Below are 20,109 nucleotides of genomic sequence, written 5' to 3'. Positions count from 1 at the left end.
CACGGAAATTAATCATTACACCGTAGTGTAAATTTACTTCCGCATAGAAGAAGCCCGGCGCTTGCGGACCTCATCACGCTTGGCCTTCTCCTCGTGGACACGGTTGGCCAGGAGCTTGGCGTAGTCGTTGCTATAAACAACGTTAGTAAGAATATTCTTCTAGTTTTTTTTTTCTCCCATAAGCGAGAGATATCATCTCCGCCCAGAGGAAAGAAGAAGAAAAAACTTACGCAGCCTCACGGCCGGCCTCAGCGGCGCGGCGCTTGATGGCAATGCGGTGACGCTTGCGCTGCAAACGCTGGGGAGTAACCAGACGCTGGATCTTGGGGGCCTTGGTGTAGTCCTGCTTGCCCTCCTTGGTGACGGTACGGCGGATGACGAACTTGCGGACATCGTCCTTCTTGTCAAGACCGAAGAAGCTGCGGATCTTGGTGGCACGCTTGGGACCCAGGCGCTTGGGGACGACGGTGTCGGTCAGGCCGGGGAGCTCCTCATCACCCTGCTTGAGGATGGAGAGGGCAAGGACGGAGAGATCCAGACCGGTGATAGCTAAACAGAAAGTTGTCATGTCAATGGCTGATTCCGATTTTGTCGAGGGGAAGAAAGGATCTTCACGTACCACCACGGACGGACTTGCGCTTGCGCTCACCAGTGCGGCGGGGGCGGTAGCAGCTGTGGCCGTCGGCGAGGAGCAGACGGGTACGGGTGGGGAGGAGAACTGTAGATAATCGATGAGTATGCTGGAATATTTGTTGTGTGCGGTCCCTCCTGGTCGGGGTGTTCAGGAAAGAGCCTCAAGTTTTTTTTCAAAACGTACCACCCTGCTTCATGGGGAAACCTGTACATTAAAAGTCAGCAATCAGTGTTCCCATTCGATTCTTGAATCGTATTCCCAATATCATCCTCAAGAGTTGTGTGTGAAGGGAGTCGTCGTACCTTGCTTATCGTTACCACCGGTGATCTTGAACAGGTAACCCTTGAACTCGTCGCCGAGGGAGTCACCGACAACCTAATCGTAAAGAAAAACCCATCAGCCCAATTGTTCTTATCATTCGCGATGTGTGTAATATATTTTTTTGTATCGAAGTCGTGGTGGTGTGGATTTGTGTGGATTGAAGATTTGAGGATCGGGGATTGCTGACTTCGGTGCCCATGCGCTTCTCCATGAAGGGGCGCAGCTTGCGCTCGTCTTCGACCTCGACGATCTTCTGCGACCCATTGGCCGGGTAGGAAATGTTGAGCTTCATCTTGACGGGGGTTGCGCGGTCAAGACGGTAGCGCGGTTTGTCGACAGGTGAGGTTGAAGGGTTCGGTCGTGTGGATTTTGCGAGTTCCAAAGGTTTGGTGTAGCGAGTGTGTGTGTGTCTGACTCAGCGGACGCTAAGCTCCTTTGGGTCCGGGATCAGTCAGCGTCGCTAAGGCTGTCACGTGAGAGGTCTTGTTCCTGTTCATGCCTCAGGCGGAAGTACACACCTGAATAATGTGGCATTACAGATTTTGGCCAGATCTACATTTTTTATTTTTTTAGTTTTTTAGTTTGATCTTGCTCCATCGCTTTTTGAACTTTCCACAACTTCAGCGATGATTCCTTTGATCCACATTCCATTCGAACATGTGTGATACTCATGAAGATTCCCTTCTTACTCTTTTCTCCACGGCCCCGGTCTCTTTGACCCTAAGAGAAAGAGAGTCTACTCCTGTGTACTTCTTGGAGTTTTTACCCCATAACCGCTACTTACCGAAAGAACCAGCTCCAATCTGCCGTCTTATAGTAAAAGTTGTTGTATTATATTATACTTGATCTCAAGCAATCGCGATGATACCACCTGGGCATAGGAAGAAACATGGTGTGGATATTGGAAAGGATACTTCGTGGTACTCCGTGGTACTCCGTACTGCTTACTGAGAGATTAAATCAACGAACAAGCTTCCTTCGTATCAGCCCAAACTAGCTTGTTTTCATTAAAGACGCTAGACTCCGGAAGGTTTAACGGAGTATATTCCCAGCGGTTGTGAGTTGTGGGAAAATTGGGCAGCTCCGATCGCGCCATCGAGTTGACCAATAAGCTGGTGGCGCGTATAGCCTCGTCAGCTGTATGATCCCGTGTTTTTAGGGACCAAGCGCTTAGCAGAAGCTTAGCAAAGGGAGTTATCGACTGTTTTCTTTTGTTTTTGGTTGCAATTATGCCAAGTAAATGTTCAGAAAAGAAGATTTTCATTCAATCAGCATTGTGGACAATGTGATTGGGGAGGAATTGTGATTGGAATACGATCTCCACTTCGTATGTGGCGGAGATGAAGTCGCAAGAGCCGAAACATAAGCTTTGGTCTTGGCTGCAGTACGACGCCGCACGCGATACGTTTCCACGTTGGAGTCTCCCCGCCCTGGCCGCGTGGCCCTGATCGCATGTACAATCTTCATATCAATCATTCTTCCTTTTTTCCCCTTTCACAATGTAGACGGAGTTCAGGGTTTTTGGCTTCGTATATTTTGATCCTTTTGGTTTTCTATTTCCAAGGTTGTGGATTTCAAGGGCCCCGCTGCGTTTTTTTGCCGGTGCTCCCGGTGGAGAAGGACTTACGATTACAATCTTATCTGTTCCCCTATTCTTTTTTCCTTCTTTTCTCAAAAAGCTCTCAAGAGCGATTTGACGACACAACTCAATATTCACTAGCTATCTTGGCGACTGATAGTGTGGCTTGCTGGGAAAGGAGCAAGCTTGGGAAAAATCGAGCCATACCGGAGTGGCGACACCTGTTTCGATCACAACGGGGATTTGAATGGTGCGGAGGAATTAACGAGAGTCATCGGAAGAATCCTTGACTGGACCTTTGGATATCATTCTGCGCCGCCTATTTGAGCCTATTTGAGGTACATCTTCACTCGTGCGCTGGGCGCATGCTTTGTTACTATGATGCGCCTCTTCAATCGATTCTACGCCCTTTGCGCCATCGCCGCCTGCACAATATTCTATTCGGCTTGGTTTTTAACGTCCCGCAGTTTCGGTGATATTGTTCCGCTCGCATCGAACAATTTTGAAACCGTGGCGGAATTTGACCGGCGATTGGTCGTGTTCGGTGATTCATGGAGTGATAATGAGACAGAGGAGCCGCAAGGGAAGGTCTGGACTGATTGGCTTTGTGAGAAGGTAAGTTACACTACTAGTAGCTAGTATCAACCCAACAGGCGGATTGTCAATGTCTTGGTTCTTGAGGTTCGGCCTGGTTAGGGTCTGAGCCTGACGAACCCGAGGAAGCCTGTACCCGACACCTGGATGTTTTATCATGTTCTACATGCGCCCCAGGCCTTGGATCTGTGCACTGACGGATGATTCACCTATTTAGTTCTCGTGTCACCAGGAGAACCTTGCCGAGACCGCCAAATCCGTTCTGAGGGGCAAATATGCCGGCTCAGTCGTCGACAACAGTGAACTAGACGTACTTGGCCGCTTGTCTCAGACAAGGCTCAGTGACTTCAAGACTCAGCTCCAACATTGGCTTGACGCCGAAGTCAAAAGTCTTCAGGGGTTGACCGAAGACGAGATCAAGTCCCGCCAAGATCGGACCATCTTCGTCGTCTCCTTTGGCATCTGGGACATTTGGTCCCTCGTCACCAAGGACTATGACACCGCCACCGCCTCCCTCGAACGCCGCGTCCAGACCATCATGGACCAACTGAACACTCTCTCCAAGCGTTGGGGCTCTGACCAAGTGAAGGTGATCCTGACGCAGTCCGTTGACGTGACGTTCTTACCGGCCTTTTCACCGGCCTTCTCCACCCAAGGGGAGGAGTACAAGAATGCTGTTAAGCTTCTCAGTCATTGGAACCATAAGCTATGGGAATCGGCTAAGCCTTGGGAGAAGGGAATTATTTACATGTTTGATACGAACGCCTTCTTGTTGGATCGGATTCGTGATTGGCAACTCTATGCGGCCGGGATCAAGGCGGAGAGTGGATTGGGCACGAATGAGGATCCCGGGTGGGAAAATGTCGCTGACGCCTGCGTCGAAACCCCAAGTTCAATTGAGGTCATGATGTCAAAGGGGAAGGATGAGAAACAGTGTGAACACCCAGAGAAGTATCTGTTCTGGTAAGTCGCTTTCTTTCATTTTAAATTTTTTTTTTTCATCTGGGGAGGGAAACGATCGACATGGGCATAGTAGTAGCTCGGGGAGGAAGTTTTTTCGTTTTTCGTTTTTTTTCCCTTTTCGGGTCTTTTTATGGGATTGTCACTGACTGAGAATTTTCCAGGAACGATATGAGCCTGGGTCCATCCGCACATCGATTGATGGCGACCGAGATTTACGAGGGGATCGACGGGGTCCTGTTGAACGCTCAGGAACAGGAACAGTCTACCAGACGCCGCCACACCCGGGGCTTCACAGCTTAGACATGTTAAAAAAAAAAAAAAAAAAGCGAAATTTCGAAAAGAAAGTATATAGATGACGAATGAGCATATCACCCGAAACATGACCAGGAGCAGTAAGTGTAGTATAAGTCAAACGTTCCCGATGCGTCAAAGGCAACGGTAGTAGCCGATACATCTCAAACCCGGCAGTTTGGACCAACTCCACTCCATGATTTGAGATTTGTGACATTATACACTAGCCTGTAAAAGGAGAATAGGCAAAGTCCAAAACAGGAAAGAGGGTCTAAAAGAAAGAAAAGGGAGTTTATGTACAAGGTAGTATTGTTCTAAGCTGGACAGTTGCAGCGGAGATCGTCGCCTATGAGATCATCTGTGCTTTTACTCAAGTACTAAGATTTCTTTGTAGGTTTTGTTCGCTGTGGATGATTTGGAAGATAGCTTGTTGTTTGCGCAGGGATTTTTGTTTTGTTTTATTTTATTTTGTATTCATTTTCTCATCTATCGTTGTTTGCTTTTAATTTCTTTTTTATCTTTTTTTTTTCTTTGTTCAATTTATCGGGGATCCGAGGATCGAGCCGCGAGCCAATCAGCGTCGTCAGTTACGCAGGATCCGCTGCGAGTCGCCGCAAGCGGAGACAAAGAAAACAATGATCTCGTTTGCTGCGACTTTATGACTTAACCTTTATGGTATTATGGATTATGGATTATGGAGATACAAGGGTACAAGGTTCCTTGTAATCGATAACCATGGATTTGTATGGACTAGTATAGTACAGTAACAATGTCCAAGTCACTCTTATACTCGTACTTTTTTTTTTCTGTAAAACTTCCAGATCTTGGATTCTGGTCTAGATTTTCCCTTGCTCGGTTGGCGCGGCCTGAATGCCAACGACCTTCATCTAGGATCTATTGTCAAAGGGACAAGCCACTCGGCAGGGATTGCGAGCCGAACGAGCCCAAGACAACAAAGAAAGCGCAAAAATAGGTCCACTACCTTTGTCTTGCCTCTGGTCATTTGACGATCATTTGCTGATATACTCTACCTCTTGGAACACTTGATTTGACTGAAGTCATTCTCTTGCTTCTAGCCCCATTTCTTCTTTATTTTATTCCTTCTCCTCTTTCAACCTCAATTTCTTCTTTCAATCATTCTCTCCCATGAACCATACCTCCCCTTGTTTATTCCTCGATTTCTTTTTTCTTTTTTCTTTTATCATTTTTTATACTTTTTATTTTGGCTTACCTTGGACTCTCTCTCTCTCTCTCAGTGCTCATTCGGGAAATCAGATAGAGAGGGGCAAAAGGCTTGTCATTCTTCTTGTTCGGGGTTTCCGGGCTTTGATCCAAGGCTACCATTTTGTTGAATCAAAGCTTCCCAAAGATTGATCTTGTTTCTTTGTGACATTTTGTCATTCGTCCTCCATTTCCTTGTTTTGGTTGTTTGTGGCGGCTATTGCCTGCCTCGATCAACACATAGATAAATGTCTTGGGACCGAGTGCTCCCCGCTCCGGCTGGTCTGCAACATGAAAATACTCAAGTCAGACCCAGCGACCTCCTTGACCACAAGATCATGAATGACCGCGATCTCCCCATGTCCCATGGATCTTTGGTATACCGTCCAGATTCCTTCAAGTATGCCGATCTGCGATCAACCGATGTGGCTCATGCCCACCAGCAGATGACGGTGTTGAATCAAGGCAAAATCCCGAATTCAAGATCTGATCAAAATGACATGATGGCTCCCATGGCAAATACACATAATATGAGCTCCATGAGGAGACCCTCTGGCCCTATGGTCTCCACTAAGGAACTTTCCCGATCGTCTTCCTCTTCGGGTAGTGCAAGCCCTGTGAGATCCGCCAAGGAAAGAGATACATTTTGTCTTTGCCAGCCGGATCCAAAGATTCCCCGGCCTCGTAATGGTGAGTCGAATCAACCCGCGCAGTGGAATGAGCATGGCAAGTGCTGTTTTACTTTGATTCTGAAAGGAGCTCCAGGCCGTGGACCAATGTAACTTGAGAGAACATGATGGCTAATTCAAATTTCATAGCGTTCATTCTGTATCGACAGCACTACCAGGCAACGGTTGTGGCACATAATCCGGGCATGGCAAATCCAAACATCTCCAAAATCATCGGAGAGCAGTGGAGGCATCTATCTGAAGATGAAAAGTCAAAGTGGAGGACTTTGGCAGAAGTAAGTTTCAAATGAAGGAAAACCCCCGTTGTTTCGGATTGTCACTAATTTCCTAATAGGAAGAAAAAATCCGTCATAACCAGCAGTACCCCGGCTACCGCTATCAGCCTCGACGAAGCGGTCGGGATGGTGGTGCTCGGGGCTCTGGCTCGGGTATCAGTAACAACCCATCTGGTGGTACCCACTGTACTCGTTGTGGTGGTCGATTTATGCATCCACCCTCTCCAATGACCCCATTCACACCTACAACCGTTACTCAAGAGTATCGAGAGTACCGGCCATCAGGTCTCTCGACACCCATTACACACAAATCAATCATGACAGCTAGCAGTTCTCACAGTCGAGAGCGAGACGAGCCTAAGTTGGTCAAAATTGACTCACTAGGCTCCCGCTCCCGATCTCGGCAGGCAGAGGAGGTCGGCGGAAGGTCGCCAGACAACAAACGTCGCCGTGTCTCTCACACACCCCTCAAACCTATGAGCACTATGGGTCCCCACCGAGACAGAAGTCCCGATGGTCCATACTCGGCAGCACCATACAGCGCTCGCCCAGACATGCAACCCCGAAACATGCTTCCAATGATTCAACGTCAATTCAACAATATGCAAGGCCAGTCACATATAGACCAAAGCCTAAAGCTACCGCCGCTACAGACCGGCACACCCGTCATGACCCCCATCACACCAAATTTCTCCACCGAACCCAGCGTGGAAGCTACAGTCATGACCATCCCATTCCTCAACAAGATCAAGGTCCTTGCCAAAATCTCTCCGCCCTTAGTACCTTCATTCCGAGAATCCACCCCCCAAATTCGAGGCCCCGTCATCGCCGTCGACGGTCACGACCCAGAACTGGTCCAAGTCGCCGTGCAATATCTTCAGCGTCTCCTAAGGAAGGAACCCAAATACCACGTCCGTGTCTTCGACGGACCCGACATCAAACCACAACGAGACTCCATCTCCAGCTCGGAAGGCGGTCCAATGGGCGACGCAACAGTCGACTACCTCGACACCATCTCAGCCTGGCACCGCATCTCCGACGAAGTCGTCAGCTTCGTCAAATCGATCTCAACAGCCATGTCCGTCGACTCCCGCTCCAGCCCGGAAGAGGAATCCAACAAACTGAACCTCTCGCCCAAATCCCTTATCCCAAAGACTGCCGGTTTGCAGATCCACTCCCCTGCACAATCCAGCGAGAATGGCTCTGACACTAGCGTCTCGCCGAGCACCCTCGGTAGCCCGTGTACTATGCCTATTGCGCTTGTTCCCCGGTACCAGATTTCCACTGCGGATGCATTCGCTTGTTCCATTCCTATTCATGATTCGTATGCTCCATTAGATCACTGGCAGTGGATGGCGTCGCTTTGGCGCGCGTGCGTTGGTCCGGATATCACCGTGTATATTCGGGAGTGTAGCCGCGAGGAGCTGGAGCGTGCGGGCGGAAATGCTGTCGAGGTACGATTGCATGATGCGAGGACCATCATACTCAGGAAGGTTGTTGGATCATCGCGGGAGCTGGAGGAGAAAGCATTGAAGCGGGTTGGGTTTGAGATTGAGGATTTCTTGACGCAGTGATCTCATCTTTTTAGATCTGATGGGAAATGGCGGAATACAACATTGAATAGACTGTGTAAAGAATACACTCCGAGTTTTAAAAACATATATTAATTTGAATCTGTGATTGATTGCCAGTATCAATTGATTGTAACATTGAAGGATTGATTTAGTACTATTCAAACATTGAATGTGTCACATGTATGAGGGTATTCAATGTTGAAATCAATTTCTATGTTCTTCAACGGATGTCAAGTTCAAGTCATGTGCACAGAACGCAGATTGGCTCAGTAGGCGCTCTACGTACAGTGGTTGCTTAAATATAAGAGGCGGTAAGACCAGCCCTAGACTCAGAGGTAAAATACACCACCTTGGCGTATCATGTGACTTTGTTTCTAACCTCTACCACGTGACGTGTTTTTCTCATCCCTTCCACGTGATTTGTTTTTTTCTTTCACACGTGATTTGTTTTCCTCCCCTGTTCCACGTGATTTGTGTCTCGTGATTCCCCAAAAACATCTCCGACTCTCACCGCCTCCTACACCGCCGGGCAATTTGGATCGTGCATCGTCTTCGAGTCTCGACTCGTAGTGAACACATGGGCGGTAAGTATTCTGCCAGATATATGATCTATCTCGTTTCTGACATTTACATCTTTCTTGTAGCCAACTTGGCAGAATTGTCATCATGCTGCCTCGGGAGCTAGAGGCTGGCATGCTCAATGCTGTATGGGCCTTACAGTCTATCGGTGAATTCAGACGAGAGAATTCTCAGTATGAATTTTCAGAGCCTGAACTTCATCATTCAACTCACAGTCCGGATGTTCCTGATATATCCGGCACCGGATCAACCTTAAATGACGCACCAGCCGAGCCAGTACACGCAGACACGGCTCCGCAAACCATCAGTTTAATGAAAGATACCCATGACATCCCAGATGCAGTCAGTCGCGAGGATGATTCATACAACCCAGATACTTGGCTTCCTATTTCTGTGCCTGATTCAACAAATTTTCCTCATGTATCTGAACCACCTGTGTCCACTGCCAACAACCCAACGGAGCCAGTGCATGCAGATGCAGATCGACAAATTGACAGTGGTGAGGAGGACTCATACTGTCCCGACAGCTGGCTCCCTTTTCCAGTGACTGATTCACCGGCTGTACCTGGAAAATCTGTGCCGTCTCCGGAGAATTCACCAGTGGAGCAAATGCAAACGGATAAAGCTGATTCAAGCAACCGTTCCGACGAAGATGAGAGTACCTGGCTTCCTCTAGGTGTGCTCGATAAAGACTTTGCTCAAGATGAAACGATGAGGGCCGCAATTGCTCATTTACGTGAACATCAATGGGTTCATCAAGAAGCCGCGAACAAAATCTACATCAATACAGATATGACAGGTCGGCGCCACACACAAAAGTTTGTCAAAACCTTGCGGAATGCAGTGAAACTTGTCATGGCCAGGATCGATCGTTCTCACGACGCGTGGGTGGGACAATGCAGTGCCAAGAGACAGGACCTCAGTACTTCAAATGGCGCAGAGGACGATTCTCTTTGGTACATTTTCAATACTTTGGACAATCCTGATCCTGACGTGGAAGCTATGAGAGACCCTTGGGCTCAAATAGCCATGGATGACTTGTTATCCGGAGACAACTCGCTAGAATATGGTATCAAGACCCCGTTGTATCCCTATCAGCGTCGATCCGCTGCAGCTATGATTCAGCGTGAAGCGCAGCCAAAACAAATGCTTGATCCACGGCTGCAAGTTTGCCAGACTCCTACAGATGTGGAGTATTATTACGACAAGGAAGATGGGATCATCGTTCGTGAAAAGACGATGTACTCCGAGGCTTGTGGAGGTCAGCTATTCTGTCCAATGATTTGCACAAGGTATTAACTTCATAACAGGAATTCTTGCAGAGACCATGGGCTGTGGAAAAACACTCATTTGCCTCGCTGTCATCTGTGCTACTCTTGGGCATGTCCCTAAGATCCCGATCGAGTACTTGTCCCCATCGTATCAGCCAGACACTACGCGTGTGAGAGAGAAAGTAGGATCCCTTATGAATATGGCAGCAGCCGCAATTGGTCGTCATTCGATACCTTGGAAACGGTTTTTCCTTGAAAAGCGCAAAAACGGCATGTTCTATGAAAGCTGCATCGGGGCGTGTGTACGCGAGCGTGGATCTTATGAATTTCCATCGCACCAGACTCGATACCCAGGTCGACAAACACCAACGTCAGAAGAGAATCGGAGGTCCGAGAAGAAGCCACCAGGCAAGCGTATACGTATGTGCTCGGGTACAATCATTATTGTCCCGACCAACTTGGTGGATCACTGGCAGCATGAGATCCAAAAGCACACTGAAGGACTTAAAGTCTTGACACTGAGGTCGAGTTCCGACAAAATCCCATCTGCTGACGAACTTGTGGAGTATGACATTGTTCTTTTTGCAAAGACCCATTTCGCGGGAGAGCCGATTGAGACGTATCTACCTCTGACAGAACTTCACTGGCTACGGGTAATTGTCGACGAAGGCCACAATGTCGCAGGAAATGGCACGAAAACGAATATGATGTCTTTTATTGATTGGCTCCAATTTGAGCGTCGTTGGGTGATTTCTGGTACACCATCTACTGGACTTTATGGGGTTGAGATTAGTCTCGCCTCGCTTGAGGCCAATACAAGCGACACGGAGCCATCGGAAACTATGACTGCATCTGCGCTGAAGACTCGGAAGAAGACCGGAAATGCAATTGACAATGAGATGAAAGACCTAGACAAGATTAGGCGTATTGTGATTGAGTTCTTGGATCTGAAACCTTGGTCGAACTCCAGGGCAAATGATCCTGTTGATTGGACCAAGTACATCAAACCCCTTGGACCAGATGGGAAACGACGCAAAACACCGGCGATACGTGCTACGCTTCAAGGGCTGGTGGTACGGCACCAACTGGATGTGGTCAGCAAGGAGATTACTCTCCCCAAACTCTACAACAAGGTTATCTATCTGAAGCCGACGTATTATGACCGACTCTCTATCAACCTGTTCCTTTTTGGTCTTGCTGTCAACTCGATTACCTCCGAGCGTCAAGGCTCTGATTACATGTTCAACTCAAAAAACAGGAAGAGTTTGAATTTGACCATCACCAACTTGCGCCAGGCTGGATTCTGGTGGGTTGGGTTTGACAAGGACTTGGCAAAAACAGTCGACGTTGCGCTCGAATATCTCGAGAAGAAAAATGATAGCATGTTGCTTAAAGATATCCTTCGATTGGCTGAGGGTATGGGAATTGCCCGTCAAGCTTTGGAGTCAACTGTGTGGCACGAGCTGCAGCAGTTACACGAGCTTGGTGTACTCGTGCAGGACTTCCCTAAAGACAATCGGGCATATTGGGCAATTGACCCTCAAACAGAAGAAAATCCAATTCTAATGGGGATTACACAAGCTCGCCTTGCCCAAAAGTTCATCACGAAGCAGCTCCGATTGGCTGACCCAACACAGGGCCTATCGGGCCATGGAATCACTGTGCGTCAGGATATCAAGCGAACCCAGCAACGCGCTTCGGCAAAAGGCGCCACAGAGTCCAATAATAACCTTACAGCCCCTTCTAACCCAACCGCTGGTTCCTCTCCAGCTCCAACCACGACCCCAACTCCGAAGAAGACATCGCCCCGGAAGAAGACGTTCCATCGTAACATCTTTCAAACACTTTCGGAGGACTCCAGTCTCAAGAAGACCAGATTCGTCGCAACTTCATCTGCGAAACTTACTTACCTCCTGGACCAAGTCCTCAAACACCAGGAGAGAGAGAAAATAATCATTTTCTACGATTCCATCAACTCCGCCTTCTGGATCGCCGAAGGCCTCGAGCTCCTGGGCGTAGACTTCCGCATTTACGCTAGTAATCTCAACTCCAAATCTCGAACAGAGTATCTCCAACTCTTCCGCGAAACCAACGAGGTTCGCGTCCTCCTCATGGACCTCCGCCAAGCCTCACACGGCCTACACATCGCGCAAGCCTCGCGTGTGTACATCGTCAACCCGATCTGGCAACCCAACGTCGAAAGCCAAGCAATCAAGCGTGCCCACCGGATCGGGCAGACAAGACCCGTGTACGTTGAGACGCTTGTCTTGGAAGATACACTCGAAGACAAGATGCTGCGCCGAAGAAAGGAGATGTCCCAGGCCGAGATGCAGCATGCCGAGAAGAGCTTGCTGGACGATAATGCCATGAGTGAACTCATTCAAAACGAGCCTTTCCTGGACATGTCTGAAGAACACTGCTCAAAAGCGGCATATTTGGCTCAGCCAACGGGCTTCTTCGACCGACATCGTTTGCCCATTCCGGATAACGAGGCCGACGGCCCAGCAACTTGTAGAAAACGTTCTCACGCCGCGATCGCGGAATCCGATGCTGACTCGGATGCCTTCACCTTGCCGGGGAATGGACAAACCCCAACTCCCACGCCCAAGAAATCTAGAAAGACGAAGCCCAAGAAGGCACGAGTCGGCTTTGCTCCAGATGTGGGAGGTGAAAATGGAGGCAGTAGCGATTCTTCAAATTCGCAACCTCCTCTCCCTCCTCCTCTTGTGTTGCCTAACTATGTCAAGCCTCCTCGACCGAAGTCTATTTTCGGACCTTGGTAGGTCCCGGAACATTTCGCTTTATCTTTTATCTACCCTTAATTTCCTGTTCCATCTAGCCTGGTGTTTGGTGATCTACTATACTTTACATGTACATTGATACTTTGGGGTTTTCTTACACATACATTCTTAGGGCCTCAGCATACGCGTGGCGCAATTAATGGATCAGATGTTATTATTAAATCTTAACGAGCACGGGAGAGAGGACTTAGAATCGACTTACTACTATTTTACCCGTAACTAGTACGTTTTTGGGGGGAACGTAAGTTCAAGGGCGGATAAGCCGAGACGGATTACGCTATTGGGACTGACGTCATCCATTTAAAGTAATTCGTGACAATCGGGTCCCGCTCAGTTACCCGTCCTGGCCTGGATGTGAGTTGTTCTTACTGGATTAGCACACTCGGCTTTGGGTCGCGATCGAGGTACTTAACATCTATGAGGAGGATTCGATTTTCCGTTGGCATTTCATTTCTTTCTTCTCGGGTGCCTGTGGTCTTTTTCTCTCCAGAGTTTCCCCAGTTGGAACTTGGTAGTTGAGAAGTACATAGGATATCACATGTGCAGAGTGGTGATTACTACAATACCCTTCTCAAGCACTTGAGTATTGAGTAGGTACTCATCCCAAGTACTTAGTAAGTACACATCCCAAGTTCCAAGTATATAGGATATACATTTCAAGGTTAGGTAAGCTCCAGGGCTACTAGGTACCTCACTAGACGGCTTTTGAATTCCTCGAGAGTTCAAATGTTAATTTTAGAGAGGGGTCAGGTGACCCCCTTTCAATGTTAGGTATACCAGTTGACCGTATATGATATATCTAATGCTTGCTTGCTTCCTTCCTTTTCCCTTCTTCTTCTCTCCATCCCCCCGAGAAAGATTGTCCATAGCCAATCCAGTTGCTTTTCTCTCTCCGTCCTCCGTTCTTTCCTTTCCCTGAGCAGCGGCTGTATCCCTCCGCTAACAAACTTGCTGATATTTGCTTAGAAATTACCATCGAGAAATACATATGTACCTGGTCGCGAGTGATCCATTCAGATCCATCAGTGTTCTGAACCCCCTCCCATACCCACTATCGATCGATGATTCTTCAGAAGTGGCTGATACAGTCAACCCGATTCGCGGATATCTCAACGAAGTTCTTCGGAAGTATAGCCTCACTACAGCAATAGTTCAGACCATCCAGGTCACTAAGCCTGGCTATCCTGGTGGTGAAACTCCACTTCCTCTCTTGCGCCTGGTCGTTGACAGTATCGATGATCGGCCTATGAATTTGGGCCAAATTAAGGACCGAGTCTCTGACAGAAAGCAGCCAAGAAGGCTTTTTCCCATTTACCCTGGAAATTCGCCTGTTGATGTCATTAAGATACATAGCGTGGTACAGGGTCGAATGGGTCAAAATAAAATCTAAAGAGCCACGGTCAAGCATGTGCAGAGGCATGGAGTGACCGTCTAAGCATGGCTATCTCATCTTTTGTGTCGCTTTCCTAGTAAAGTTATTATACAACACCTATATAACTTACCCCTATCAAATTATCCCTAATCCTACCCCTACTCTCCAAGTTCCTCATCTAAACCATGTGTGTGATGAGTGCCAGAGCCGCAATTGCACCTCTCTGGTTGGTTCAAAGATGACTCCAATGATTGGGCGTCAATCACAAATTTATTTGCTATTTTGGCCATCGTCGGTTTGCTGCCTTTTTTTGATGAGCACAACAACTTCCAACGCCCACGATTATAAATGTGGTGCTATCGCAAAAATCCAACCTCACCCCGCATCATGTCACAGTGACATTGAACGGTCGTCTTCGAATCGTGCGGGGTTGGCAACTGGGGTATCCTGGAACCAACCACGACAGGGCGATCTACAAGATTCAACTAGAAGTCGGAAGATCTACACATTTCATGACAATGGAGTCTTAGCGGAGGGGCCCGAGCAATCTATTCGGAACAAGCATAAAACTCCGCAATTCTCCGCAAGATATTGATAATTCTACATACAAATCCCATCAATCATGATTATAAACCCCATCTTCATAGCTCTAGGCTTCCTACCAGCAGCCCTGGCAATCAAGCCCTTCACATGGAACAGCACCACATTCCTCCTCCATGGCGAACCCTTCCAAATAATCGGCGGTCAAATGGACCCCCAGCGTATCCCCAATGAGCTCTGGGCCGATCGACTCGCCAAAGCGCGGGCCATGGGCCTCAACACCATCTTTTCCTACGTCTACTGGGACCAACTAGTCCCAGAGCCAGGCGCCTGGGAAACAACCGGTAACAACGACATCGCACGTTACTTCAAGATAGCACAGGAGCAAGGTTTGCACATCGTCCTACGCTCAGGACCCTACATCTGCGGCGAGCATGAATGGGGCGGATTCCCTGCCTGGCTGAGCGAAGTACCAGGCATGGTCGTTCGAACGAGCAACAAGCCTTACCTCGCCGCAGCAAAGTACTACATCGACCACCTCGGCGAGGAACTCAAGGATATGATGATCACAAACGGCGGGCCCATTCTCATGGCCCAAGTCGAAAACGAGTACGGCTCCTACGGCGACGACCACGTCTACATCGCTTCTCTGCGCGATATGATGAGTCAGGCATACGGTGTCCCTCTTTACACTAATGATGGCGGCGAAGAGTCCATGCTCGACGGTGGCCAGATCACTGGTGCGCTCGCCGAGATCGACGGCAGTCCACAGACCGGATTTGCTGCGCGCAATGAATACGTTACTGATCCCAACAGCCTGGGCCCACTACTCGACGGGGAGTACTACGTTACGTGGCTGGATCAATGGGCAAGCAACTACACACACGAAACGGATGTTGGAAATACGGCAGCCATCCAGCAGGTGACTTCTGACCTTGACTGGATCTTGCGGAACGACAGCTCGTTTAGTATCTACATGTTCCACGGGGGCACGAACTGGGGGTTCCAGAACGGCGCGGATTGGGGAGATGCGCTGGAGCCGATTACCACGAGCTATGATTACGGCGCACCGCTTGATGAAAGTGGGCGGACGAATGAAATTTACCATTCCATTCGGGAGACGATCGGTGCCTACGTTGGCGCTGATACTATTCCCGACCTGGTGCCCGAGACCCCGTTGATTGATATCCCGGCTATAAAGCTTGAGCCTGCGGTCAATCTCTTCGACGCGCTTCCGGACCCAATTCTTAAAACGGCGCCTGTTAATATGGAGGCGGTTGGTCAATCTACTGGGTTTATATTGTATCGACACGTCGCCACGGCTGCTGGCAGTGGACTTGTGAAGGCGGGCGATCAGCCTAGAGACCGGGTTCTCATCTACGTGAATGGGAAGCGCGTCGGTGTGATCGATAGCACTTACGAAGTACCGAATAGCGTTTCCGTGACCTTGAAGAAGAACGATATACTGGATCTTCTGATTGAGAATCTTGGTAGAGTGAACTTTGGATCTGAGATAATCGATCAGCGAAAGGGAGTGGTTGGAAATATCACGGTTGGTGGGACAGTTCTCTCTAACTGGGAATTGTATCCGCTTCCTTTGACCTCTCTCCCTGCCGCTGCAGCTACAGCACCTCAGGTGACGACAAACTCCGCGCCGATATTCTATACGGGGTCTTTTGATGTGGATACAGTTGGTGATACCTTCCTTGAGCTGCCAGGATGGACAAAGGGTGTTGTTTGGGTGAATGGGGTCAATTTAGGCCGGTACTGGGTTATTGGACCTCAACAGACGTTGTATCTTCCTGGCGTTTATCTTCGTGAGACCGGAAACAGTATTACTGTGTTGGCGCTTGAGCCAACCGGGGATGAGGGTGAGGTCCGTGGAATCACCACCCGGAACTGGGGGAATAATCCCGACCCTGATAGGTGATATCTGCTCGACTGGTAGATGGGAGCCATCCATGCAGAGGAAGTTATATGACGGACCTTCAATGTTCATCCTAGGTGCATACTTGGGTATTGAGTACCCAACCTTATGGATGTATTCACTGGATTTCTGTTCCCTCCTGTCTGTAATTACTAAAATGCCATCCACGGGTTTATATCAACAACAACTCTATAGGAATTTCAAAAGCTGTCTAGTGAGGTACCTAGTAGCCCTGGAGGTTATCTAATATGTTGATGGCCTTGGGATTTAGGGACAAAGTCAAGGAATCCGAAAAATAACGATGGGCCTTTTAGCGGCCCTGATCATAGATTTATACTAGTAGATCAGATCCAATTACAGGGGCCAGATTCAATGTTTAAAGGATTTATTCGGCACAAAACATGAATCTTCATCTGCCGCCATTATCAGAGCCCCGACAAAAGTCCGTGATCCTCATGGTCAAACTAATCTCCCAGAGCTCCTAGGTTTTCCAGTAATCTGGCATGATTCATCATAGCGATTTTCGGATTCGCAAAATCTAACAACGTACAAAATGTTCCATTTCCTAATGACCCATAACTACAGTCTCCACCTTTGCATCGTGTTTATGATCTTTTTGCCACTGTTTCGAGTACCGAACTCCAAAGCCCTTGCTAAAAACTTCACGCACAGCTTCCAGGGGCATACCCTTACACTCGGGGTAAAAGAAAACAACAAATACCCAGCCAAGGAAGCAGATCGCGGCGTAAAACCCAAAGGTCCCGCTTGGGGTCAGGCCTTTCATCATGGAAAGATACGTGGAGGAGATGATTATATTACAGCCCCAACAAGTAACAGTATTCTGCACGACATGTTAATACTTCAGGGGAGAATTTCCAGGGAGTGAAAAACATACCAGCATGGTTCCTACAGCTCGAACCTCCAATGGAATCAATTCCATACCAATCCAAGCAATCGTGGCGACGCCAGACGAGTAGCATGCAACATAGCATATAATGGCGACAAGAACAAGAACCCCCGGCCAGCCGACATGGGAATTCTCGACTTCCAAAGTGTGAAGATTCACGGGAATATACATGAATGCCACGAGGGCCACTATCATGCAAATTGACATTCCAAGTACTGTAATCGTTAGGATGATTCGCCGACCGAATTTATCAACCAGCATCAGGTTCACAAACGAAAACACGAAATTCGTGCCAGAAACTGTGATTCCCACTGCGGTAGAATTGGTGAACCCGACCATTGAGAACAACGTTGAGGCATAGTACATCAGAGTGTTGAAGCCACCAAGCTGGCTGATCGCCATAACAACACAAGCCGTCAAGACAGCGCGAGCTGTGGCCGGAGTATTGAAGACTCTTTTCAGAGTAGACCATAGAGACTCTTCTGCCATTCCATGAGAGGTCTCCTGAAGAGAAAGCTCGATAGATGTGATTTTTGCTTGACGCTGTTCAACAGTAGACGTGGGGTAGATTCGCAAGAGAACCGTATGTGCCTCCTCGATATTGCCGTGGGAGACAAGTTGACGAGGTGACTCTGGGCATGTGATCAGGAGTCCGGCAAGAACCATAGCTGGAACAGCTCCAATGCCCACGGTAGCTCGCCATCCTTCGCCATGTACTTCAGCGAAACCTGCGCCGATCGCACTGGCCACCAGCTGGCCGAATGTTACACTCATGTTGTTAAATGCGACCATGCGGCCACGGTACTGTGCGGGAGCCAGCTCTCCAACTGCGGGAAACAATTGAAATATGTCAGCGAGGGCATTGTAGAAAGACTTGAAGAGAAACTGACTGTAGAGAGGGACAACCATGGCAGCGCCGCCTACCCCAAGGCCGACCACAAACCTCCCCGTGGCGAACTGACCAACGGAGTATGCGCATGTTTGCAGCACGGAGCCTACCACAAACAACAAACATGCACCCCAGATTGGCCAGTGACGGCCAAATCGATCAGCAGTCAGACCAGCTCCTATCGCCCCCACGAGTGCTCCACCGCTAGTTAAGGACGTCACCATTTCTTGTTCGTTCGTACTCAAAACATGACCAAGGGATGTGTTGATGGTTACCAGCACTGCGGAGATGTATCCCGTATCGTAACCTGACAAGATGTTAGTGTATGGCCTTCTGGGGCTGGAGGTTGTACAATGGACAGGGAAAGGGACACACCAAACAGAAACCCGCCAATGGAGACAACAATGGAAATCAACCAAGCTGCCTTAGAGGCAGCCGTTGACTCAATGCTACTGAGTTCTGTCTGGATATTGATGTTGTTGACTTTGATGTTCTCAATCTCTTCGACATCATCATCGGCATTGTGGGGGTCGTTCAAATAGGTTGGTTTCTTCACAGTGGGATCCATATTTGAGAGTAGTAGAGTATTCCACTAACTACCTAGGGAGAAAACAGTTGAAATTGTAGGATGCAATTGGGGGCAGTCGCACAAGGGCCCTTTTAAGCCAAATCGATGGGATATCCACCCAAGTGACATATTACCTCCTTTCCCCGTGGGGTAAGAAAGGCTAAAAGATGGATATGGCGAATTCGGCGAAAGTGGTTCTTTTGAGCACTCATTGAGAATACAAGACATAGATTGAATAATCTGTGTAGTGTGATTGGCCATGGTTGGTTAGTGCCAAGGTTGTTTTCCGGGGTAAATTTCCTCAGAGAGATGGAATGTCCAAGCTTTATCCCCGCATTCTCCGCATATCAACTCAGCTGCACTGTTTCCCACTCAGAGGGCAACTTCCCCCGACGCCCGTGGAAATTGGCCAATGGAAAACATTTGAACAACATTTGAACAAGAGAGTCGAACCTTGATTGACTGGGAAAGTTCGAATATAGCACGTAGTATGGAATACTTAACACCATGGGAAATGAATTCCAAAATAGCAATCGTAATTCATGAAGGCAAAACTCAGTCCCCCTGGACGACTGGACATTTAGAATCGGATACGGTAATGTTGGGACAATACTAGTATCACGCATAGCGAACGTTGAAACCTTCCAAGCTTCCAAATCGTATCCAGTAGTGTGTGCAAAAGTTCAAGGCAGTCAATTCGTGTCTTCGCTTGAGAGCTGTTACATACTACCTGGGCGATGATGTTTCTGCCTAATCCTCTAGAATAGAGTCGCGACTTGTTATCGTGTTCAAATGTTGCATATCCCAATATCTACCAGCTAAACCGGCTATTGAAAACGACGTTAATGGACTCTGGATGACGTCATTTTTAGTGTGCACTCAAGGTCAGTACTTACTATCTACTAGTAATTGTTCTAAAGGTCCTAGCAACAAAAGAAAAACACTGATAGGAGAGAAAGAGAGAAAGGAAAGGAAACAGGAAGGAAAGGACAACCTGAAGTACCTTAAGGTTGCACACAACATAGCCCAAGACTAGACCCCATTCGGGAATGGAACAAAGACTATCAACTTGCAGTTGCTAGCCTGCAGTGTCGACATGAAGTGAAACAAAGAC

At 48.3% G+C, this 20,109-nt stretch overlaps 6 protein-coding genes across 6 annotated transcripts; 4 read left to right on the top strand and 2 right to left on the bottom strand.

Annotated features, from left to right (window-relative positions):
* Window positions 1-33: 33 nt before the first annotated feature.
* N7466_004682 (40S ribosomal protein eS6) lies at window positions 34-1,346 on the bottom strand (the record flags this gene model as incomplete). Its single annotated transcript, XM_057164079.1, has 6 exons — window positions 1,143-1,346; window positions 937-1,009; window positions 818-838; window positions 620-718; window positions 231-549; window positions 34-130 (listed from the first exon to the last, which is right to left on the bottom strand). The coding sequence occupies exons 1-6, from the start codon at window positions 1,245-1,247 to the stop codon at window positions 34-36; spliced, it is 714 nt and encodes a 237-aa protein (XP_057022760.1). The 5' UTR covers window positions 1,248-1,346.
* Window positions 1,347-2,912: 1,566 nt separating this feature from the next.
* Window positions 2,913-4,391, top strand: N7466_004681 (uncharacterized protein; the record flags this gene model as incomplete). Its single annotated transcript, XM_057164078.1, has 3 exons — window positions 2,913-3,149; window positions 3,346-4,091; window positions 4,253-4,391. 3 exons carry the CDS (start codon window positions 2,913-2,915, stop codon window positions 4,389-4,391), a joined length of 1,122 nt encoding a protein of 373 aa, XP_057022759.1.
* A 1,460-nt stretch (window positions 4,392-5,851) lies between these two features.
* Window positions 5,852-8,141, top strand: N7466_004680 (putative HMG box transcriptional regulator; the record flags this gene model as incomplete). Its single annotated transcript, XM_057164077.1, has 3 exons — window positions 5,852-6,293; window positions 6,422-6,567; window positions 6,627-8,141. 3 exons carry the CDS (start codon window positions 5,852-5,854, stop codon window positions 8,139-8,141), a joined length of 2,103 nt encoding a protein of 700 aa, XP_057022758.1.
* Window positions 8,142-8,807: 666 nt separating this feature from the next.
* On the top strand, window positions 8,808-12,774 carry N7466_004679 (DEAD/DEAH box helicase; the record flags this gene model as incomplete). Its single annotated transcript, XM_057164076.1, has 2 exons — window positions 8,808-9,981; window positions 10,031-12,774. 2 exons carry the CDS (start codon window positions 8,808-8,810, stop codon window positions 12,772-12,774), a joined length of 3,918 nt encoding a protein of 1,305 aa, XP_057022757.1.
* Window positions 12,775-14,786: 2,012 nt separating this feature from the next.
* N7466_004678 (uncharacterized protein) lies at window positions 14,787-16,634 on the top strand (the record flags this gene model as incomplete). Its single annotated transcript, XM_057164075.1, has 1 exon — window positions 14,787-16,634. One exon carries the CDS (start codon window positions 14,787-14,789, stop codon window positions 16,632-16,634), a length of 1,848 nt encoding a protein of 615 aa, XP_057022756.1.
* Window positions 16,635-17,196: 562 nt separating this feature from the next.
* Window positions 17,197-18,995, bottom strand: N7466_004677 (myo-inositol transporter; the record flags this gene model as incomplete). The annotated part of the gene is made up of 3 exons (XM_057164074.1): window positions 17,197-17,472; window positions 17,527-18,734; window positions 18,803-18,995. The coding sequence occupies 3 exons, from the start codon at window positions 18,993-18,995 to the stop codon at window positions 17,197-17,199; spliced, it is 1,677 nt and encodes a 558-aa protein (XP_057022755.1).
* Window positions 18,996-20,109: the final 1,114 nt, after the last annotated feature.

The sequence above is a fragment of the Penicillium verhagenii genome (assembly GCF_028828195.1).
Source record: "Penicillium verhagenii strain IBT 33310 chromosome Unknown utg000005l_segment0_segment0, whole genome shotgun sequence".
Classification (NCBI taxonomy): domain Eukaryota; kingdom Fungi; phylum Ascomycota; class Eurotiomycetes; order Eurotiales; family Aspergillaceae; genus Penicillium; species Penicillium verhagenii.
Note: the sequence above shows the minus strand (reverse complement) of the source record. Positions and strands in the feature narration are given on the sequence as shown.